The following is a 24,727-nucleotide window of genomic DNA, read 5'->3' on the forward strand; positions in this document are numbered from 1 at the left end:
AGCCATCAACCCCAAAGAGAAATTTGGTCCATTTCTAGACATAACATGGATCATGGCCATAACACGCGATGCTTGACTGATATTGCCAAGTCCAAATAGTTTATCAGACATTTGTAAGCAGGAAATGAAGTGTTTGTAGAGTATTAGCTCACAGTTCCTCATGTTCTGTTGGAGACAGAGGCAAGAAAATAACAGCTCTGGTCCCCATTCTGTGGATATTGAAATTGACAGCAGGCTGCTGCTGCCATTCACAGTAAAATGTATATTGACTTTTCAGGACAAAATCCACTGGGCTTATAATCCAAACAGGGCGATTATGTTTAATGCCAGTTAGCTGGCCTGGTTGCAAAAACAAGATTTTTTTTCCCCCTGTCATGACTCTAAGTGGGATGTCAAGTTAATAACCCAGAAAGGTGACATTTTCTCCTTGATTGTGACTACTACCATGTGTCTCACAGTTATTTGCCTATTTTGAAGATAGGTTTTCTTCATATTTAATAAAATATTGTAATACAGAAAAGAGCAAGATCTTTCTTCAGTGTTTGGTGGAGATGTGATTCAATGAACTATTTAAACTGTGGAGAACAAGGATTTCTTCACTGATCTCTGCAAGGTTGAGCCCACACCCACAGGGACCACACAGACAGTAATGAGTGCATTTTACGATGCGGCTGGGCCTCCCCATGGAAAGCACTTCCTGGTGGCAGAGCTAGTTCATGCACATCCAAGTTACACCATAGCATGCTCAGTCTTGCATGTGGATGCTTCGGGAGGCAGATGTAAAAATACATATTTCAGAAAGTAGGATTTAAGTGTATGTAAAAAAAATCAGTTGCTACTGAGTCGACTCCAACTCATGGTGACCCCATGTGTGTCAGAGTAGAACTGTGCTCCATAGGGTTTTCAATGGCTGGTTTTTCAGAAGGAGATCACCAGGCCTTTCTTTTGAGACACCTCTGGGTGGACTTGAACCTCCAACCTTTTGGTTAGCAGCCTAGTGCCACCCAGGGACTCCCAGGGTTATGTAGAGCCCTTCTGTTTTTAATGCAGAACTTAACACAGTGCCTGCCACATTGTAGGGACTCAGTAATGTCCATGGAATTCAATCACTAATAGACAAAGCTGGACTACTTGATTTAATACACCAGGCCTAAAAGTTACTTGCTTCTTATTATACTTATCCTGGATATATCATCTTCAGGTGGCAAAGTGAAGAATATTAAAATAATCAGAGTTTTAAAGTTACCATTTTCATAAACTTGGTTCTCTCTTTGAATTTGTTTTGGACTCCTCAATCCTGATCATAGTTTAGAACAAGGGAGATCTCTATAATTGTGTAAGCAAAGCTTGATACTTGTCTGTAGAAGGCAGATATGTTTCTCCTTTTGTAGTTAGGTATGGTGTACAGAAGAGTGAAACCAAAGGCCCTAGATCAGGAGTTGGCAAACCTTTTCTGTAAAGGGCCAGATGCAAAATATTTTAGGTTTTGCAAGCTATTCGGTTGCAACTACTCAACTCCGCTACTGCACAAAAGCAGCCATAGACAATATGTAAACAAATGGGCATGACTGTATTCCAATAAAACTTTATTTACAAAAACAGGCAGTGGGCCAGATTTGGCCCACAGGCCATAGTTTGCCAATCCCTGCTCTAAAATATTATTGCCAGTGGAAAGCACTCATTGCCTTGCCTGGTCTTTTTCTTGCCCATAACCTCTTCTCATAAAACCAGTCACTGAAATCAATCCAGTAAAAGTCATTTTAAAATAATTATTTTGGTAGGATTTAGATTTTTCTGTGTTGAAGAATGTGTTAAGGAAATGAAACAGCAGGCTTCTCTAGGGATAAAGTTAACTAAATGTCAAGGAATCATGTTTTCCTTAGGGAGAAAAATATACTTCTTAGATATTATTAAATTGTTAATCACATTCTTTTTAAAATTTGAAGTATCACCTTAAATTGAGAAGTGAGAAGAAACTAGGCTGCACTAACAAGTTTTGCTTGTAAGGCATCAAAGCATCTAATGAAAGAAAAGTTTCAAACAATTATTTGGCTCGTTTGCTATGAGATAACAAAGCATCAGTATTTTTCCAATTAAACCCATTGCTGTCGAGTCGATTCTGACCCATAGTGACCCTATATAAAAATATCTGGCATCATGTAGATCCGGGATTGGTAAACTTTGGCTCATAGGCCAAACCTGGCCCTCTGCCTGTTTTTATAAATAAAGTTTTATGAGAACCCAGCCTTGCCCATTCATGTGAGTATTGTCTATGCTGCTTTCACACTACAACAGCAGAGTTGAGTAGTTGCAGTGAAGACCATATGCTGCAAAGTCTAAAATATTTGCCATCTGATCCTTGACTGAAAAAGTTTGCTGACTTCCAATGTATATGAAACCGTGGTATGTTTACTTTTTGTTTCACATGTTCTTCCATCATGCACAAGGAGCCTCCTAAACCTCTGGTAAACAAAGCTAAGTCCATATTGGCTGACTCTAGCCACACTGCCTGTTAAAAGTCAAAAGATAATCAGCAGACCAAATGTTGTTTGGATTGGGATCACCATCTCTAGGACAGTAGTCCTGGTGGCCATAGTTAGAAAGGCCTGAACTGATGAGCATTCTTGACCCCACAGCTCCCAACCCTCCCACGATTCGAGAAGAGCTCTGCACAGCTTCTTACGATACCATCACTGTCCACTGGACCTCCGACGATGAGTTCAGCGTGGTCTCCTATGAGCTGCAGTACACCATCTTCACCGGACAAGCCAACGTTGTTAGTGAGTATCGCATCACCTCTATTTCTCTCTTTGGTGGTGATTTTCAGAAAGACTGCATTCTGGAATTTAAACATCAAGGGAAGACAAGGAAGGAAAGGGGATGCAATATTTATTGGCTTAATTGTCTTTCCCTCTACTACACTAGTGAAAATAGCTGGCCAAGCATCCAAGAAAACTAATGACTTCTGGTAAACCACATGAATGAATGTCACATATTGTTAAAGGAAAGAAGCAAGAAACAAAAGATTATCTGCAGTATGAGTCCATTTATAAAAGCTTCGAAAACTTAATGATCAACTATTTTGTTGAGGAATGCATGCACAGGTATTAAAACTATTTTTAAAAGTAAGGAAATGCTTACCTCCAGGATGGGAGGGAAGTGACACCATTGGGAAGAAACACTTGGGGGCTCCTGGGGTGAGGTTAATGACAATTTCTGGATGGGAGTGACATGCTTTAGTCATTATACCATACATTTGAGTTCTATGTACTTTTCTGTGAGTGTGTTATTTCACAATAAAAAAATATTTAATAAAATAAATAACCAAAGAACACCATATACCTGGTGTCATTCCGAGGAAAAGCAGGGGCCTTCACTGGAAGTGTTAGTAATAAGTGTTAGTAATTAGTAATTCTTCCCTACCTGGGAAGAATTCCAGGCCTTGACTGAAACACAGAGGGTTTGCATGAGGCCAGTTTGATGTTTGGCATCAGGGACAATTTTATGATCACAAATAGCAGAAGTAGCTGGGCAGAGAGATGATAATAGAGGAAGTACTCCTCCCCACACCAAGGCGTTATTTCAGTTGAGTTGAGCAAATTGCAAAGGACCAGAAGAAATATCCTTTCAAGGGAGCAAGTTGAAACTTCTTTAGCAAAAAAAAAAATGAAATAGGCCAAAGTGAAAAGCAGCAGTCACTTGCAACAAAGAGATGTTTTGGATAAATTCTTATCAACTGAATGTGCTTTTATTATGTAAACTTTTTCTCTCTTAACTACACTATACCTTCCTACCAGTAACTGTACTAGTTGCTGTTGAGTCAGTTCCAACTCATGGCTACCCCATGTGTGTCAGAACAGAACTGTGCTCCACTGGGTTTTCAGTGGCTGATGTTTTGGAAGTAGATCTTCAGGCCTTTCTCTGAGGCACTTCTGAGTCAAATCTCCAACCTTTCAGTTAGTAGCCGAATGCATTAACCATTTGCACCACCCATGGATTTCCTAGTACAAGTAATTCTGAGACACATGATACTTAAAATAGAAACGTGATTTGGAATTAATTAATAAGACAGAAAGATCCCTGCTTCTAAGTGACTAAGTTATAAATGACCCATGTGCACCAATGGCTCCTGTCACCTTCCTTATATCACTTTTTCCAAGTTTCCCATCCCCATCCCTCTCACTTTTCACCCTCTAATTGGTCTTCCTTGGAAGCTCTTATTAAAAACTTGGCTTTTTCCAAGAATGTGTAATTTTGGAGTGAAAGGGGAAGAAGCCATGAAACATCGAAAACAGCTTTGGTGAGTTGCCTGAGTAGGTAAGGAAGACGGTGAGGGCAAGAATTGTGGGTGGGACAAAAGGATCTCGAGGGGAGTAGGGTTAAACTAAGTCTTGAAAGATGAGTGGGTGTGTATCAGCCCGGTAAGGGTATCCCAGACAGCTCCATCATTATAAGCAAACCTACAGAGATATAAAACAGCAAGGCATATTAGGAGATCTCATCATCTGATTAATCATGGCAGGGTCACTGAGTGAGGAAGGAAAGACAGTGAGAGATGAAGATAGAGAAATGGAACCAAGACTCAAATTCATGTCAGTTTGGCTCCAAAGTGCATGTTCTTAATCACCAGTCACTAATCCTAACTCACAGGCAACAGCTAGATCATGGAACACCCCCCAGGTCACATCGTGTTTGGATTTTTTGCCCTGTGCACTTGGGAGGCATGCAGGGCCATACCATGATTCAATGTGCAATTAGAAAACTGGCTGTAGCAGCACTGTGGAAGGTAGAGTGGAACAGAGCAAGACTAGAAGCAGAGACTTCAGCTAGGAGCCTCATAGAAATTCACATAAACAGAAAATATCTAGGACCTGAAAATGGCACTAGCAGGGGAGAGGTAAAAGAAGACCATTCCAGAAAGGCTTTGGCCCACATTCCCAGGAAACACCATCCCTGATCTCCAATATTTGGAGTGTTTCAATGGGCAAGTCTGAGAAACACTGGTACGGCAACAGTTAGGCAGCGTTTTTGCTCTCCTTTTAGGATTTTGAATTCCTCTGATGTCATTTCTCATCCCGGGTTCTATGTGCTCTGCTATAGTGGGTTGAGTATTAAGTTAAGGTCTCACTATTTAGAATGTAATTGTGATGATGATATGCAAATCATGATGAAGTACTTTCCTTTTTTAAGTATCACACAAACACAAATGTATAGAGTGACAAGTTTATCTTTCTCAATATCCATCAGCCACCCAAGATAATCTATTTATAGACAAGGATACATGAAACACTGATACATTTTTTAGGGACACAAAGAGTAGCATATCATATATAGTTTTTCACCTTACCTTACTTTTTTCACTAAATAATATACCTGAGAGATCATTCCATTTCAGCACATATAAAGAGCTGCCTCGTTCTTTTTTAAGGCAGTGTAGTATCCTATTATGAAAATGTGCCCTGATTTATTTAGCCCATTTTTTATTGATATTTCACTTGTTTATAATCTTCTGTTATTATAAACAATGCTTCAGTGAATACCCTTGAACATCTCTCCTTTCTCACTTGGGGAATTGTATCTGTCACATAATCCCTTGAGGTGGAATTGCTAGGTCAAAGATTATTTGCATTTTAATTTTGGTTGACATTGCCAAATTACCCTTCAGAGAGGTTAAATATGATTTTCCAGCTGTATGAGCTTATACTTCACTGCTTTTTGATACATACATCATGAATGTAACATGGAATTGAAGTCCAGTAAGATTTTCAAACCTTGATTGTACTTCACTACAAAGCCAGAATAGAAATTACCCTATAGTCATTAATGTAATAGTAAATAGTCACCCTTCATTCAAGCAGTGATTTTCAACCAGAGGCAGTTCTGGCCCCCAGGGGATATTTGGAAATGTCAGAAGACATTTTTGTTTTCACAACTGGGTCAGGAATGCTACTGGCATCTAGTGGGTAGAGGCCAGAGATGCTGCTAATCATCCTACAACACACAGGCCACCCACTCCCCCACAACAAAGAATGATCTGGCCCAGAATGTCAGTAGAAACCCTAACTTAAAGCAAGGTAAATAAATAGGGTCTACATGATTACATTCTAAATGGTGAGACCATAAGTTAACACGCTAACCCACAAACCACTATACTATATAGCTTCGAAGGGAAAACACCACAAAAAGAAGAAAATATAATTAATTTCCTTTTACCTTAAGGAATTACCCTCTCAGTGTTGAGGAATGAAGAGTAGTAGCATATTGGGTGAATGGAATCAGAATTATATCAAACAATGACCACTTGAAGAAAGATGAAATATAAAAGATGGTCAGAAATCCCAAGGCAATTGGAGGAAAGGAGGGCTTAAAGGTATGAGAACAGGAAGAGTATGGAGGCACGATTTGTTGGAAAGAGTGACCTAGGTTCAATAAGCATTGTGTCAGATTCAAAAAACACTTGGAGAAGGTTCTCTGAAAACACACAGACTAAAAGAATCATGCCTGTTGATGACTGAATAGTGTAACTGCAAAAAGAAAACATTTGGAGTCATTTTGTATCTAAAGGGTGGTTCTTGGCTAGTGTGAGGAATATTACATTTCTCTGAGATCATTTTTACTTGATCCAGAAGAGATGACATATTAGTTTTCTATGGCTGTGTAACAAATTTATCAAAACTTAGTGGCTTAAAATAACACTCATTTATTTTTTTTATTTTTTTATTGTGCTTTAGGTGAAAGTTTACAGAGCAAATTAGTTTCTCATTAAACAATTAATACACAGATTGTTTTGTCACATTGGTTGCCAACCCCACGATGTGTCAACACTCTCCCCTTCTCCACTCCGGGTTCCCTGTTTCCATTCATCCAGCTTTCCCGTCCTTTCCTGCCCTCTCATCCTTGCTTTTGGGCTGGTGTGCACATTTAGTCTCGTATACATGATTGAACTACGAAGCACGTTCCTCATGTATGTTGTTGTTGGCCCCATAGACCTGTCTAATCTTTGGCTGAAGGGTGAACCTCGGGAGTGACTTAAAGAGGGTGTAAAGGTGAGAGACTTGAGGCTGCAGAGACTTGGAAGTGGATGAGTTAAAAGAGTGTCCGGGGCCCATACTCTTGGGATTTCTCCAGTGTCTGTCAGACCAGCAAGTCTGGTCTTTTGTGTGTGTGTGAATTTGAATTTTGTTCTACATTTTTCTCCTGCTCTGTCCATGACCCTTTACTGTGATCCTTGTCAGAGCAGTCGGTGGTGGTAGCCAGGCACCATCTAGTTGTGCTGGGAAGACAACACTCATTTATTATCTCACAGTTTCCATGGGTCAGGAGTCTGGACACGGCTTAGCTGGGTTCTCTGCTCAGCATCTCACAAGCTGAAATCAAGGTGTTGGCTGAGGCACACTCTCATCTGGAGGCTCAACTAGGGAAGAATTCACTTCCAAGTTCCTTCGGGTTGTTGGCAGAATTTATTTTGGTTATGGAATTCATGGCAGCTTGCTTCTTCAAAGCCAGCAACAGATAGTCTCTGCAGCCTCAAGTCTCTCACCTCTACACCGTCTTTAAAGGGCTTGCTTGATTAGGTCAGACCCACCCAAGATAATCTCCCTGTTGATAATGGAAAGGCAACTGATTGGGACCATTAATTATATCTGCAAAATCCCTTCAGCTTTGATATATAAAGTAACATAATCATAGGAGTGATATCCCATCACCTGTGACCTTTGCCATATTCTATTGGTTAGCAGCAGGACACAAGTCCCACGTACACTCAAGGGGAGAGGATCACACACAGTCATAGATATCAGGAAGTAGGAATCATGGAGGCCACTCTAGGGTGTGTCCATCGCAGATGGTTATGTCTTTTCCTGAAATTTCTTGAATCAAAAAATTACTGTGAGCATTTGGACAGTACCACAGAACCTAAGTAGCGTATACCACACCTGTTGTTGTCGAGTTGATTCTGGCTCATAGTGACCCTATAGGACAGAGTAGAACTGCCCCCTAGGGTTTCCAAGGAGCAGCTGGTGGATTTGAACTGCCGACCTTTTGGTTAGCAGCCGAGCTCTTAACCACTGCACCACCAGGCCCCAGCATATACCAGTCAATGTTTACTCTGGGTTCATCTGGAGTTAGCTGGGGGTCAGCTAGGAGGTCCTGCTGATCTTGGTTTGGCTCACTCACAGTCAGGTTGATGGCTGGTGCAACTGGGGCCACTCAACTCTGCTGCATGACTCTCAGCCTGCTGTAGACTAGCTTAGCAAGTTCTCCGGGTGATTGCAGAGGTGAAAGTGGAAGGGCCAACCCAATTGCACAGTCACTTTTCGGGCCTCGTCTGTGACATGTTACCTAACATGCCATTGGCCAAAACGAGTCCCCTGGCTGAGCCCAGAGTCAAAGTGGGAGAGGCTACAGAGTTACATGGCAAAAGGCAGGGATAATAGGAGGGGTGAGGAATTGGGGCCACAATGGTAATCTGCCTTAGAGTTCTAACTCAATGCCAGAGCTTCAGTCCATCCCCAAAATGAATGGAAGGTACCTACTGCTTGAAACTTAGGGTTTCCCAGTTGGCTAAACTGTGACTGACTTCACTTTCATGCTGTTGGCATAGAAAACAATAGTAAAAATAAGACACATGCATGGAATAGATGCAGGAAGGCCACACGTAGAGAAATTCAACAAAAGGAAAACAACTGAGCATAATGAACTCATAGCTATATGTTGGGTGATTCTAGAGAAGACATTCTGTTCCTGGGAATCAGTTGCCAAAAGAAACTAAATGCAAGTGGCTTAATGACACTGATGGACCTGCCTCATTTGTCACACAGATGCCAAAAAGACCTGTTCTCCCAAGACCGGGTTGAAAACTGTGAAACTGCAGTGCTGGTCAAACGAGGTGCCGGGGGCGGTGAGGGAGTCCTTATTGGTTTGTTAGGATCAGGATTTAGTTGTTACTATGCCTATTATACCATTATACCAATAAAATGAAGTCCTGATACTTATGGGATTAAATTGTAACGATGAAAGAACAAATTCAGAGAAAAAGCTAACCTTTTCAAATGTTTTTTTTCTTAAATATTATATACATTTGTAGTGATGGAGGGAGACTTGGATTTGCATCCTAACTTTGGAACTCACTAGCTCTGTAATCTTGGGCAAATTATTTAACCTCCTTTGAATCTGTAAGAAGGGGTGATGTTTTAACCTCAGATGGTTGAGATAATTAAAGTAAAGGCTTAGCATTCTGTTTCCACAGTGGTAGCACATAGGTAGTGAAAGCTATTATTCCTACAAAAAGATAAACTGCACTAACCTCTTACTGCATGTTTTTAAAAAGCTGATTTTTCATGCCATAAGAATAAAAGTTCATCATGCAACTTGCCAGGACTATCTACGTGATAGTATTTCACACCGTCTCAGGTGGAAAGGCTTCCTTTAATGTTGTAACTCCGTCCATCCTATGATTTAGGGGAGTATCCTTTGCAGATGTTACCTTGAATGACAAGCTCTAATTATAATGCTCTACTGCAAATTAGAAGATATAATACTCAAAAAACCAGCCATAGCTCCTTATGGCACTGGGAAATCTTTCACTGTCCCTAGGTGTCTTAGTTGCCTTGTGCTGCTGTAACAAAAAATAGCACAAGTGGGTGGCTTTAAAGAATAGAAATTTATTGTGTCACAATTCTATAGGCTGAAAGTCCAAATCAGGGTCTCAGCCGTGTTGATTCCTTCTGTGGGCCACTCTTCTAGTATATGATGGATGACGGGTCCTCCCATGGCATCTGCTCCCCCCGCCCCTGTCCCCCCATGGGTCTATTCTACTGTTTTCATAAGACACCACTCAGAAGGGATTAGGTTTAGAACCCACCCTACTCTGGTAAAATTCTCATTAACATAACAAACAGGGTCATATTTTCAGGTACAGGGGTCAGGACTTCCACATAACTTTTGGGAGGACACAATTCAATCCGTAACACTAGATTCCTTCACTTGTCGTAGTAACTTGTAGTTAATTGCCTTCAATAGGCTTTCGTGAAGGACAATTAGATCCTATCTGTGGAGCTTTTTAATCTCATAAAAAGGCTATCACAAATCAAATGCATATATTCAAAAGCAAAATGAATGACGTTAATTTTTATTTTTATTCATAGAATTATGTTAATGAATTGCTGATTAATAAATTGATATGTACTTAATGTTCAGAAACTAAGTGCCTTATGAAAAATCTTAAATTGGGGCCTTTTCCCAGGAGTTTATAGTTTACTTTTATTATTTTTAAAAAAATGTTTTTAAAAGCCTTCTTCAAGTCTTCATGGCAAAGTACTTCCGTATTTAATTTATTTTAGTCATTTAGAAAAAGTTCATGAACGTTTTTAGACACACATTATTTTTATGGAGAAGGAAAAGAATGTTCTCCTCTGTCCAATCTGTTAGAAAACACAAAGGGTGTGAGAAGCTGGCGTGCGGCCTCTCTGAAGGGTGTCCGCATTGCGTCATGTTTTACACACAGGGTTTCACAGCAGGATGATGGTTGCTGTATGAGGCTCTGTAATCCCATATGTAATTAGGATCTCCTAATGAGCAGCAGTATGTAGAGGAATGCTTTGTACCTCACAACCAAAAAGCTTTGTGAACCAGGAAAAAAAAGAGTACAAAATCGAATAACTTAATTCAGTTTCATTACGAACTAATTATCTTCCAAGTTCCATTGTTGTTTTAATACTTCAAAGCTGAATTGGAGAAGGTGACTGTTAGAACACCCCCAAAGATGATTGAAAACGAGTTTGGAGAAAAGTGAAGTTTCAGTTAGGATGGTTGTGTGGGTGTTTCATAAAGAGATGAATAAAACCTAGTCAACAGTCCTGACACAGTGGGGTATCAAGACAGAGAAGACTCCCTTAAGAAAGCTAGATGCCATATGCAAGAAGTTAAGTGGTACTGGCAAAAGACCAAGACTAGCAATGTAATAATGGTGCACTCCAAGGCACCCCACTTACTCCAGCCACCCAAAGAAAATTGCCAATGTTGCTTTCTTGGAATTTTTAATCAACTTCTCGATTATTATCCTGGTGATAATATAAAGGCAAGCCTAAGCAGTAATAGTTGTTAATATTCATGAAGGCAGATTGTGCCAGTGTACAGCTATCCACTCAAATTTTACTACTCCATAACATTCTTGCTATTTTTATATTCAAGGAAAATTAGTGACCTCTTCAAAATAATAAGGATAGCGAAGTCCCTTTTTTTGTTTGGTCAAAGGTTTTTGAAACATTCAGTCTTGGTTGGGTTAAGACTTTGGATTGTAGGCCAAGCTGCAGTTTGAAGCAATTTCAGACATCTGCTTTCTGATGTTGCTGAAAGCATTCCCACCACCACATTAAACTCCAGCTTTTTGAGTTGTTCAGTGATGTAAAGTTTATTGAAAGATTTTTACATTTGCTTTCTTTGACCACAACAGTCATTTTATTGTAACAAATGCAATTAAACAGGAACAGTGTAAAACCAGTAAAATTGAGAGGATTCTCATTTGATTCTACTGAATGCTGTGATTGTTTTCATTCCTGCCTGCCTGCTGTTGACAGAGGTCGAGGAATATGAGTGGATTATCCTAAGCAATATAAAAACTTAATTTTTTTGTTTTATTACTGTAGTAATAATACTCTTATTGAATACCTAAAGTGAGTTACAGGCCTCTTGGGGCCCAGAGTCAGAGTTCAAAATGTCCCTTCATGGGTTGGATCCAAATCTAATATTTGGCTGTGGAATTATCCAGAAGTACCGAGTTTATTACAGCTTTGTTCAAGGGAAAGGTAAGGTGAGAAGGCTCAAAAGGGATATATAGTCGGGACTCTTCCTACTACGTGGGACTATACATGGGAATATAGACCAATGTTACTAAACAATTTCCGATAAGCAACATCAAGATTAATGAAAAAGAAACTGAAGTTGTCAAGGATTTCATTCTACTTGGATCAACAATCAACGTCTATGGAAGCAGCAGTCAAGAAAGCAAACAATGTATTGCTTTGGGCAATTATGCTACAAAAGACCACTTTAAGGTTTTAAAAGCAAAGACGTCACTTTAATGACTAAGGTACATCTGATCCAAGTCATGGTCTTTTCAGTAGCCTCAGATGCATTCAAAAATTGGGCAGTGAAAAAGGAAAACTGAGGAAGAATTGATGTATTCAAACTGTAGTGTCGGCAAAGAATATTGAATATACAATGGACTGCCAGAAGAATGAACAAATCAGTCTTAGGAGAAATACAACCAGAATGCTCCTTAGGAGTGAGGATGGCAAGACTTCCACTCACTTACTTTGGACATGTCATCAGGAAAGACCAATCTCTAGAAAAGGACATTACGTTTGGTAAAGTAGAGGCTGAGCAAAAAATGAGAGAAACCTTCCATGAGGTGGATTGACACAGTAGCCACAACAATGGACTCAAACATACCAATGATCATGAAGAGGTTGTAGGACTGGACGGCGTTTCATTCTGTTATACATAAAGTCTCCATGAGTCGGAGCCGACTCAACACAGCGACTAACAGTATACCAGTGAGAACTGGTAAAGGAACAGAAGGCTAGGAGCTAGGGAAAATTGGAGGGGGTGGGGACTGTGCCTCGAGTTTCTCTACTTTTTCAAATATAAGCAGATACCCACTCATACACACACTTACACACAGTCGAGCTCAAGTCAAGTTTGGCGGTCCTGGTGAAAATATTCACAGGTGGAAATGAAAAGAGGTGATAGAAAATTGACAAAATCAAATTTAAAAAAAAAAAAAGCTTGAGATGAGCCTAAAATTACGATGCACTCAAGATACAAATCCTATGAGATAAATTTTCACAACTGACAAAACACTTTTAAGTTTTTCTCAACTATGAGTATACCATGAACAATGTGAACTCAAACGTTGGAGAAAAGTGTTTAGTAGGATTCAAAGACAGATTTTAGCGAGGCTGGGAATATCTTGAAATGCCATGCAAATATTTGTAGATCGGAGGACATGTGCCTTTGTGCTTTTCTTTCTACAGAAAGGTTTTGTTATGTTCTCAGAGGCGAAACAAAAAACAAGGTTAAGGGGCTGCTTCTTGAGAGTATCCTAAGATGGAAGGTGCCTCCAGATCAAAAGAGCTAGCCCTTTGACTTGCAAATAAACTGAAAGGGAAGGAGGCTGGAGGCCAGTTGGGAGCAGCTCAGGAAGTGGAGGGGCCCAGCCCTCTCCCCCGGACTGGCGAAGGAAATTCAACAGTGAGGAAACTTCCTGACAGCTCAGACACCAGGGGCTGGAAAAAGGTCCTGTTGGAGTGGAGATGGATGGGTGGAGAGGGGAGAGTTGGGCCTGGTACCAAAGCAATGTTTTCAGCCTCAGCCAGCTACAAAACAAAACCAGCTTCCTTTTTCCTACATGTCCCTCCAGGCATCATAAATCCTTGACCGGCTCCCCAACCTACATCCTGTGAAGCGCAACCAGAGCAGCGGCTCCCCTGACTCTGGGACCAGCCCTCGTAGGGATGCAACTGGTCAAAAATCCCTGTCGATGCTTTTCCAAGGTCTGCTCTAGCGCTGAGCATCCCTAGGTGCTGCTGCCCAAGGCTGTCGTAGGCATTTGTCTCCTGAGTCAGTTAACAGTTGTCGTTAACTGCCATTGAGTCAACCCCTGACTCATGCTGACCCCATGCACAACAGAACAAAATGCTGCCTGTCCTGCACCATCCCCATGATTGGCTGTGGATCAGACCATTCTGATCCACAGGGTTTTCATTGGCTGATTTTTGGAAGTAGATTGCCAGGCCTCTCTTCCTAGTCTGTCTTAGTCTAGAAGCTGTGCTGGAACCTGTTCAGCATCATACAAACACGCAAGCTTCCACTGACAGACAGGTGGTGGCTGCACATGAGGTGCATTGACCAGGAATCAAACCCAGGTCTCCCACATGTGAGGCGAGAATTTTACCACTGAACCACCTACCTGTGCTACCTCAAATCAGTTAACTAGAGCCACAATAATGCTGGATCCCAAACAACCTCGATGATCATTTTCTTAGCTCCTCTGTTGAAGGTTTGGTTACGGTTGGCTGATCTAAGCTGAGCTCCAAGGCATGGCTCTACAGCTCTCAACAGGACTCGCTCCTGCATTGACTGGGCGTTCCCTAAGTCTCTTGTCCCCCTGCTGGGATGAACAGGGTCTCCAGGGAATGTTCTCCCCAGGGCAAGACAGAGGCATAAGGGGGCAAGCAGAAACCCTCAAGGCCAAGTAACCCCTGTTACTAGATGGATTGTCATCTTTGCCTCATCCTATTGGCCAAAGCCAGTCATATGGGCAAGTCCAAAGTCATGTGACAAGGAAATGCATTACACCTCTTTAGTGGGAGCAACTGCAAAGTCGCTTAGACCTGGATACAGGGCTGGGTAAAGAATTGGAAGCAAAAATGCAATCTACTACATCTATCTTAGTGAAGTCAGTTTCTCATACATTACTTGGGTCTCTTCCAACCTTGCTTTTGGTGAGGTCCAAAATTCAATGCTCAGCATAAGAACTAAGAATGGTGACGGAGGTAGAGTGGGAGGAATCAGTGGGTCTTTTCTGCTTTCTTTTCACCCTCCCCCTTCCCCACAGCGTCTCCTAATGCACTGTGCACATATCCAGTGCTTAAGACATTGGGCAGATCACCTTTGCTTCTCCTGTTCACACAGACCAAAGTTTGCTGCATAATAATTTTCAGTGGCTTTTCCGTCTAAAGCACACAATGTTGTTGTGTTGTTGCACGCTGTCAAATCGATTCTGACTCATAGCGACCCCATGTGACAGAGTAGAACTGCTCCATAGGGTTTTCAAGGCTACAGTCTACAGAAGCATATCGCCAGGTCTTTCTCCGGTAGAGCCGCTGGGTAGGTTTGAACTGCCAGCCTTTCGGTTAGCAGCCGAGCACTTAACCACTGTGCCACCAGGGCGCCGTAAAGCACAATAGGAATATATAGTAATAGATCCAGGCTGATCTTCAACTATGGGCAGAGCACTGAGCCAAGAGCACCCGAGTTTATTCACTGTCTCAACTAAGTTCTACTCTGTCACATGGGATCGCTAAGAGTCAGAATAGACTTGATGGCATCCAACAACACAACCACGCTGTGTGCTTTAGAAGGAAAAGCCACCGGAAATTATTATACTGCAAACTCTGGTCTGTGTGAACAGGAGCAGGTGACAAAGCACTCTGCTTACCAATTCTTAAATGGTTCAAATAACCTGAAATTACTCAGCCATGGGAATTTTGCCCCATGCTTGCACTAAATAGTTGCGCTGTGTCTGATTGGTCTGCAGGTCTGTGTAATTCAGCCGATAGCTGGATGATCGTGCCCAACATCAAGCAGAACCACTATACGGTGCACGGTCTGCAGAGTGGCACCAAGTACATCTTCATTGTCAAGGCCATCAACCAGGCAGGCAGCCGCAGCAGCGAGCCTGGGAAGCTGAAGACAAACAGTAAGTGACATGAGCTCAGCAGAGTGTGCCTCCCTCACCTGCTCTCTTTTCAGCTGTCTCTCTCCCTCTTTCTTTTCCTTCTCTCTGTCTCAGGCATCTTGACCAAAGCAAGCAAGCAAGCCCCTCAAGGCCCGCAGAGAGCCAGTGTGGAGTTGTGGCATTTGCATCAGATAGCTCTCGGTTCCAAAACCAACTCTATCCCATCTAACATCTCTGCACTTCTGGCTTTGCGTGGTTTAAATAAATCAACCTAGAAGGGTTCCTGTGAGAATTCAAATATATATATGTGTGTATAAAGCCCAGCACAGTAATATCTGCCATCAATACAGGGGCTATACTGATGACAGGTATGACTGTTTTCCATAGCTGAATAGCAAATGAGTAGCTCTTTCTTCAGAAATTCTTTCTTTTACATCAGCTATCTCTCTAGCCAGTGGGTCTCAGTTGGGGATGATTTTGCTCCTCAGGGGGCATTTGGCAATGTCTGGAGACATTTTTGGTTGTCACACTAGCGGGGAGAACTACTGGCATGTAGTGGGTAGAGACCAGGGATGCTCGTCTACAATGCACAGGACAGCCCCCCACCACAGAGAATGATCCTGCCTGTGTGTGAGTCTTGTGATATTGCCATTTCCCTCTCTCTGTCCCTGTCCACGTTTGTTTTGTTTTCTCTTTCTTCTTAAAATCTTTTCATCTAGAAATGCTTTGTTATGTAACATGGTATTTCTTTGTGGTAAGACCTCCCAAGAGAAAGCAAATTGGAGTATGTTAATATGGCGCCATGTAATGGGCTTGCCTGCCAGTCAACAGGAACAATTAACTGCTTTTCAAAAGGATCCTCGATTTAACTTATATCCTTGATTTCCTAGCATCTTGTAGAGCATGGGTTGGGTCTCAGAGACAGCAAAGGGGTGTAAAGAGAGCACTGGGTGAAGGTGGAGAAGACTGAGGTTCCACCACTTGGTACCCATGTGGCCTTGTGGATTGTTTCTTCGTTTTTCTTTCTTTTTTTCTTAAATAAACTTTTTATTTTGGAATACTTTTATATTTATGGAAAAGTGTCAAAGATAGTACAGAGAGTTCCGTATACTCGTCACCCAGCTCCCCCTAATGTTAACAATGTACATAAATGGGGTAGATTTGTCACAACTAAAATATTAACATCAGTACATTATTCTTAACTAAACTCCAGACTTTATTCAAATTTCGCCAGTTTTTCCACTATTGTCTTTTCCTGTTCCAGGATCCCCTCCAGATCCCACATTACCTGTAGTGTTTGTTTATTTACAATATGGGGACATTTTAGCTTCTTTTAGGAGCTGTTACAAAGACAAGCTCAAAGCAATTCTAAGTGCGTAAGAAAATAAATGTTTCTTTGTAACTGCACAGCCCATGGCATAATACCTATGCATACTAGAGATCAACAGCTTTTATTTGATTTGCACTCAAACGTGTATTTGTTCCTTCAAGAAATATGGTCAGCATCTAGTGTATTTTGAGATGTTGTGCAAAATGCTGAGGATACTATGGCAAACTGAACACGTTCCACTCCTTAAGATGTACTTCCCTCAAGGGGCCTATAGACTATTGGGGGATAAAGCACGTCAGTCCTTATTACTGTCTTAGAGTTCTCTAGTGAAACAGAACCAGTAATACACAAACACACACATATGTATGTATATATATATATAAGGAGAGAGAGATTTTAAGGAATTATGGGAAGCTGGCAAGTCCAAAATCTGTAGGTCAGGTAAAAAGCTGGAGATTCCTGCAGTCTTGTGTCCCAAAATCTATAGAACAGGAAGAAAAGAGTAACAGTTCATTGTATAAATAAGTAACTGAGACTCAAAGTAGCCAGCTGTCTTGTTCAAGACACATTTGTGTTTTAAGGCACGTACTTTTAAACATTAAGCTTATCTTACCTCTCAATGTTTCTGCTGGTAAAGAAGGAAACATTTTTCAAGTTTAAGTCGGCAAACAATGAATAAATACATACACAGAGGTGAAATTCTGCCGAGTATATCTCTGAGACATCTGGTTTGTGCTTCATCAGGTTTACTTAAGATACTTAAGATTACTTAAGATTCATTAGAACTGACAAACTGGAAGCTCATGAAGGCAGGGACGTGTTCTTATTCACCAGTTTACCGTGCCTAGCATGATACTTTGTGAGTTATTGATCCTTATGTATATCTTAAGTATTATGAAACTGAGCAAGCAAATGTATTTGTAAGTTGTTTATAAATTTGAAATCATTATTCAAATATCACCTTGTGATAGAAGGCATGCTCCAGGGAGAGTTAACTTATCCCTATTTTTAAAATCTCTTCGTGAAAATACATTATCGTTCATGTCAGCGAACTCTTCCTCATCTCTTTTTGTTTTGTGAACTTATTTCCAGGCCAACCATTTAAGCTAGACCCCAAGTCTGCACATCGAAAACTGAAGGTGTCCCATGATAACTTGACAGTAGAACGTGATGAGTCTTCATCCAAAAAGAGTCACACGCCTGAACGCTTCACCAGCCAAGGGAGCTATGGCGTAGCTGGAAACGTGTTCATTGATAGTGGCCGGCATTACTGGGAAGTGGTCATAAGCGGAAGCACATGGTAGGCAACTTATATCTATTGTCCTCCAGTTATGAAAAGGCACATCTCATTCTGTACTTTGTCAGAGCATCAACCAATACCAGGATCCGTTGTGAAGAATAATATGCAGAAAAGCTTGTCAGTCAGCTATTTTTACAATAATGCTGCATAACAAACACCCCGAAACTCAGGGCTTCAAACAGCAATCATTCGTTATTACTCACTCACACAGCTGTGGGTTAGCTAATCGAGGCTAACCTCAGTGGGGCTTTGCTTTAAGTGGTAGGTTGGGTCTAGGTCTGTTCTGTGTGTTTTCTTGTGCAACTTGGACCCCTGGGGTACCCAAACTATGTTCTTCTCAATGTGGTAGCAGAAACCCAAGAACATTGGCCAAAGCAAGTCATATGGCCAAGTCCAAAACCAGTGGTGTAGCAAAGTGTATAGTTGGGAGGAGAAAGTGAATATTTGCCAAACAATCATCTAATCCCCATTCGACCAATATGAAAAATAACTTGTTTAAAATCCATTCATTTTTTTTTTTATTTATGGAAAGAATTGCAGCCAAGATTATAGAGCCCATGTCCCTGGAAGAGCTAGTATGCTGACACTGCCCTTTCATGCCCTAAAATAGGGGTCTGCAGACTACAGCCCATGGGCCAAATCCAGCCCGCCTCCTGTTTTTGCAAATAAAGTTTTATTGGAACCCAGCCACCCCCAGTCTTTTATTTATTGCCTATGGCTGCTTTTGAGGCACAAGGGCAGAGTTGAGTAAATACGACAGAACAGTATCTCCCACAAAACCAAAAATATTTACTCCTGGCCCTTCACAGAAAAAGTTTGTTGATCCTTGCTCTAACACATTACTCATCATCATTTAAAAAAAAACAAACTAATTTCTGTTGTTTTATACGTTTTCTGACTCTAGACTGAGCCGGTTGGTGCAAATAGTTAAGGGGGGAGGGGTGAGCGTGAAGCAGTGACCATAGGCTGGAAATAATTGCAAAGGCAGTTAGATCCAGCCCACTGACTTTAGCCCACTGAGTTCTCTAAGCTGAAGGGCAAAAGGTCAGAGTGCAATCTACACTGGAATCAGTTAACCTCACAAAGAAAAGCCTACTCCATAGCCACAAACTGTACTCCTTACTCTGGCCATCTGTCTCACAACTGTCTGCTTGTTATTGATCAAAAAGGGAGCACCTTATTTTTATTTAGCAAGCCCTTGTTTAGCACAACTATGTGCCAGGGGCTGATCTAAGCGTTTTACAAATGCGAACTGATTTATTCATCCTAGCAGAACTAACAAGGGAGGTGCCAGTATTATTCCATTCTACGGATGGGCTGACTGAGGCACATGCCCAAGATTACCAAGCTTCTAGGTGGCAGAGTCTGGAAGGCTGCAAACAGGGTTCAAGCTCTTAACCAGAGGTCAGCAAACATTGCCTAACGGACCAGGGAGTCGATATTTCCGGATTTTGGGGCCATATGGTTTCTGTTGCAACTATTCAACTCTGCCGTTGCAGTGGGAAAGCAGCCACAGACAATACACACATGGATAGGAGTGGCTGTGTCCCAGTAAAACTTTATTTATAAAAACAGGTGGCTTAGGAGGCACTGAGCTTCTGTTAAAGGTGATAGAAAAATTTGGAGATGGATAGTGGTGATGGTTGCACAACATGATGAATGTAATGAACATCACTAAAGTGTTCATGTAAAAATTATTGAAATGGAAAATGTTTTGTTTCCACCATTAAAAACAACAGATGGTGGGCTGTATTTGGCCCGCGGGCCATAGATTGGTGATCCCTGCTCTTAACCACCATGCTAGGCTAGGCTACTATCCAAACCACGGTGATATGTTCTAGAAACATTATAAGTACTCTTTGGGGCTTACAATGGCGTACTTAGTGAGATGACAGCTTAATCCTTGCCTTAAAAATAAAACAAAAATTTCAAACTGCAAAACCCGAAGGCGGTGAGTATTATAACAGTGTTATTTTTGATATAAGGATCAAACACTTCTTATTTACATATATATTTTTTTCAAAGACCTTTTGATTCAAGTCTGTGCAAATAATGCAATGAATGTGTCTACCTCTCATATAGTGTTAGGCTAAGCCAATCAAAATCTAAGAACTGGAATCATTTCTCCTGATAATGGTACCAATATTGGCCGAACTAGTAGGTTTTCCTCTGTTGTAAGTTATTCTCACGATTCCTCTCGCCCACATCATTTCCTGCTCCGACATCCTGCCAGAGAGTGGAGAACAGATCCTTCTGCCCCATTAGGCTCTGAACTCCACTGACATTTCTAGTTTTTAGCTGCACTGGGCAAGATAGAAGTGGATGGCAGGTGCAAAAAAGCAAACGTTTCTCATTAATCCGTGTGCTGTATTAATCTGGGCTGGAATCCAGTGTCTAAATAATTACACCCTCATTAATAATTATTTATGATAAATGATACCTGATCGTTATGATCTCACCGCCATTGATGAATAGCACGGGAAATTCCACCAGACCACTCCAGTTATATAAATACAGGTCAGCGGTATCCTTGAAAATACCCTCCAGATGTCAAAACTAACTCATGGGGGGCAGGAGGGGGGTGTCTAAAATTCATCACGGCATATTGGACCTTTCCAAAGCCGACTGTGTCAATTCCTGAAAATTTTCACGTAGAAAGTCGTTGACCATTTCCCGGGAGATGTTAGCGAGGAAGGGGTGACCTTTAGGATTAAATGCCAGCAGACCCCTTGATTTGCAGCAGCTAATGACACATATTTTCTCGTGAAATATAGTCTGGACTGTAAATGAACATGTACATTATGATCCGTGCACTGGGGCATGTTAGCGTTGCTCTGTGGAGTGTAATTTTTATACTTTGTGAATTCTCCATGTTTCACTGCATGACTTAATGGAACGTTACATTCTGCCTGCACCTTTCAAGCTCTGTGGAAATATGTACATAGTTGTACAGATTAATGATAATATAATGGTATTTTCCTTTGGTTAATGGACTATACACCTAGTTATTTTCTTACTCTCTGATGCTGTTAATGGGGGCTTGCCGTTTGATGAAATGGTGTGAACTAAACGAGCAACAGTGGGCTCTTGCAAAGGTTAGTAAGTCAGAACTCTGGGGCAGGGGGGCCACGAGTCTGGATTTTGCTCCTCATTAACTGTGTTAACCTTTGATAAGTTTTCCCGTTTGCTAAATGAAGGCAGTTATACCTGCTGCAGCTACTTCATAGGGTTCAGGTAAGGTTCAAATGGGAACGAAACTCAGCATTCTTTAATGAAAAATGAAAATGATGTGCTCCAAAAAGAAGGAAATAATACAGACCTATAGGGTCATTTTGTGACGAAAACGCAGGTTCCAAATCCTCGGAAAAAAGGAAATGGTGTCTGCCAGGGCACAGAGAGCGTCTTTGGGGAAAATACTTAAAATGGCAAAATGAAAACCTTTCCTAAGTGTATGGGTTAGGGTTCAGCAGGGAAACAGAAGTCACTCTAGCTACTCCAAGGAGTAAGGAGCCAGAAGCTTGCACAACTCCTGGAAGGACTGGGGAGTTCATGAAGTCGGGCCGGGCTGTGGTCGAGGGGAAGGGGCTGACAGCAGAGAGGCAGGTGCATCCAGGAGCTTCCCTGGAAGCTGCACAAACTTCCCGTCTGCTGTCTGTTGCCTCGTCGTAGACCTCCTGGATCTTGCGTAAGGGCTTCACAATAGCAGAGCCTGACCTGGGCTCCTAATGGAAAGGGGATTCTGAGAAATGGCGGCTCCAGGCCCCTCCCCATGATGCAGGGAGGATGCAGAGGGAAGAGAGGCTGCAGGGTTGACCATAGACAGGCTGGCATGCTGGGCTTAACGGACTACTGATTCTGTCCTCTTTTCGAATTCAATGAATTTTCTTTTTTAAGATGCCACCCTTTAGAGTGATTGTATTTTAAATCCAACACATGATTCTTTAAAGAATATCATTTCCCAAAGACTAAGTTTTTCTCTTTGCCTTGAGTCAGGTACCATATGTCAATATCCAGTTAGACTAGTTTCCACTACAACGTATTAAACTTGGACTCTGAATTATACACTTTTTATTAAAAGTGATGGGTTTTGCTTAACTTAATAACTGAAATATTACAAATATTATAGAGACGTACCTCAAGGGGAAACAGCGAGTAAGAAGCTTAGAACTTTGTAGACAGAATTCTTAAATTATTTTTTGAACAGCAAGAGAACATTTAGAATAACCAGGTTATCTGCCTGCTTAAATTAAAACATCAGAGAAGAGATTCAGAATTTTTTTTTTTTTAATGTAGTAGGAAATACAGTCAGAAGGGCTCTCGGCAGTGATGAATTACTCAGGGTCTGGTGAGGGAAGGCATTATAGAGTGTTGTTTAAGCTCCTGGCCTTTTGAGTCATCCTAGGGTTCAATATTATAAAGTGTCATTGGGCAATGTTAATAAAATAGCACTTATTGAATCTTATATACCAGGCATTGTGCCCAGGGTTTTCTATGCATTCTCTCCTTTAGTCCTCAAAGTAACCGTCACAGGCAAATGCTGCCATCCTGCCTGTGTTGTTGATGAGAAAACTGAGGCTGACAGATGACAAGGAACGTATGCCCCATAAGTGGAAATCATTCCCCAAGCTTGCCTTTTGCAAAATGCACTTGAAGTCATGGAAAATGACAGACATGGGTTCAATTGAAACATTTAAATGAAAATGAAAAAGTCTATAGCTGTACTATCCAATATGGTGGCCACAAGCCATATGTGGCTATTTAATGGGATTAAAATTAAATAAAATTTAAAATTCAGTTCTTTGGTCACACCAGCCACATTCAAGTGCTCAGTAGCCACATGTGGCTCATGGCTACCATATTGGACGTGCAGAACATTTTAGTCATTCTGGAAAGCGCCATTGGACAGTGCTGGTCTAGAGAATTCATTGTGTAGGTAGAACTTCATGAGGTTAAAAAGAAAGGCAGCAAAACACATAGTTCAAATTTTATTATAGTGTTTGAGCTGAAGACAGGAATGTGAATAAATACAATGACCTCTTTCCACCCACTCTATGTTGGGGAGGGAAGAAGATGAGAAACACATGTGTCAGGGTTCTTGCCAAGCTTTCACTTAAAGAGAAGGAACAGGGACAACAGAGGATCACGTTTCTTGATCCCTGAGGGCTATCAAGTGGATGTAACCTACATGTGCAATCGGGCTCACCATTGTTGTCATTGCTATTTTGTTTCTGCAGGTATGCCATTGGCCTGGCCTACAAATCGGCCCCGAAGCACGAGTGGATTGGGAAGAACTCGGCTTCGTGGGCGCTCTGCCGCTGTAACAATAACTGGGTGGTAAGACACAATAGCAAGGAAATCCCCATTGAGCCAGCCCCCCACCTGAGGCGCGTCGGCATCCTGCTGGACTACGACAACGGCTCTGTCGCCTTTTATGATGCTTTGAACTCCATCCACCTCTACACCTTCGACATCGCCTTTGCGCAGCCCGTGTGTCCGACCTTCACTGTGTGGAACAAATGTTTGACCATTATAACTGGCCTTCCAATCCCAGACCACTTGGACTGCACGGAGCAGCTGCCGTGAGCGTTTGGCCACGTGGAGCTGCTGTCTGGGGCAGGAAAAGATGCATGGCCACCATTTAGGGGACTGAGAAAGCACAGGCTTCAAGAGCCTAACAAAATCTCACCAAAAAGTGTCCCAAAATTGGCTCAGATAGGTCTGAAAACGGGCACCTCCCCTCCTTTTGCTGTGTTTTGTATTAAGTACAGGCTTTAATAATGTCTTCAAACTTTTTTTTTATTATTTACAGGAAAATTTATAGATTATTTATAAAAGAAACATAATCAGATTACAACCCTTAGGAATTCTTTGGTTTTGCACATTAAGAAGCCCATTTGCTCGAGTTTACCAGCTCTTTGTAACCTTTATTGCATCACAGTCTATGGGCTTGAGAAAAAAAAATTATCTTTTGTAGTTTTGTGCATTTGTTCATTTTCTCACATCATAAGCTTTCATAGTCATCCCATGCTAGGTCCTGTCACCTCAACAGTACACACCAGAATATGCAATGATTTTCAAAATAAACATAGTTTCAAGTCTCATGAACAGGAGTCCCTGGGTGGTGCAAACAGTTAAGATCTCAGCTGCTAACTGAAAGGCTGGAGGTTCAAGTCCACCCAGAGGTGCCTCAAAAGAAAGGCCTGGTGACCTACTTCCACAAGGTCACAGCCATTGAAAACCCTATGGAGCACAGTTCTCTTTTGACACGCATGGGGGCGCCATGAGTTGGAAGCAAGTTGACAACTGGTTTAGGAAAGTAAACAGGCTTTCTTACTCTGGTTTATTTTGAAGTGTTTTAACTGTGAGGTTAAAAACTTTTATTGGCTCGACTAGAATGCAGAGCAAGAGGATGGAAGGAGGTGACTCTGGAGAATGGACCAGCCACGGCTAAGTCTTTCGTTACTCTCTGATGGCTGGTGGGATAATGTTGGAAAGAAAGGCTCTGAAACCTTGGGCTGTATTTTGCCCTGCTTCTCCCAGGGTCAAGGATTCTGGGAGAACGTTAAGAATGACATTGCAACTGGAAAGAGTCACTTTGAATCCTACTGATTATTCAGACATTCAGACTGACTTGTGT

At 41.5% G+C, this 24,727-nt stretch overlaps 1 protein-coding gene across 2 annotated transcripts in view; it reads left to right on the top strand.

The window, feature by feature from the left end:
• Nucleotides 1-24,096, top strand: part of MID1 (midline 1) — a 186,243-nt gene extending 162,147 nt beyond the window's left edge. The window contains exons 7-10 of one of the 2 annotated variants that reach the window (XM_004386356.1): nucleotides 2,637-2,780; nucleotides 15,320-15,481; nucleotides 17,883-18,090; nucleotides 23,325-24,096. In XM_004386356.1, coding sequence (XP_004386413.1) covers nucleotides 2,637-2,780; nucleotides 15,320-15,481; nucleotides 17,883-18,090; nucleotides 23,325-23,673 — 863 coding nt within the window. In that variant the 3' untranslated portion in view covers nucleotides 23,674-24,096. The remainder of the gene's footprint in view (nucleotides 1-2,636; nucleotides 2,781-15,319; nucleotides 15,482-17,882; nucleotides 18,091-23,324) is intronic. The other variant, XM_004386357.2, reaches the window with a different exon arrangement.
• The last annotated feature ends 631 nt before the right edge of the window (nucleotides 24,097-24,727 follow it).

This window comes from Trichechus manatus, unplaced genomic scaffold, assembly GCF_000243295.1.
Source record: "Trichechus manatus latirostris isolate Lorelei unplaced genomic scaffold, TriManLat1.0 scaffold00162, whole genome shotgun sequence".
Taxonomy (NCBI): Eukaryota; Metazoa; Chordata; class Mammalia; order Sirenia; family Trichechidae; genus Trichechus; species Trichechus manatus.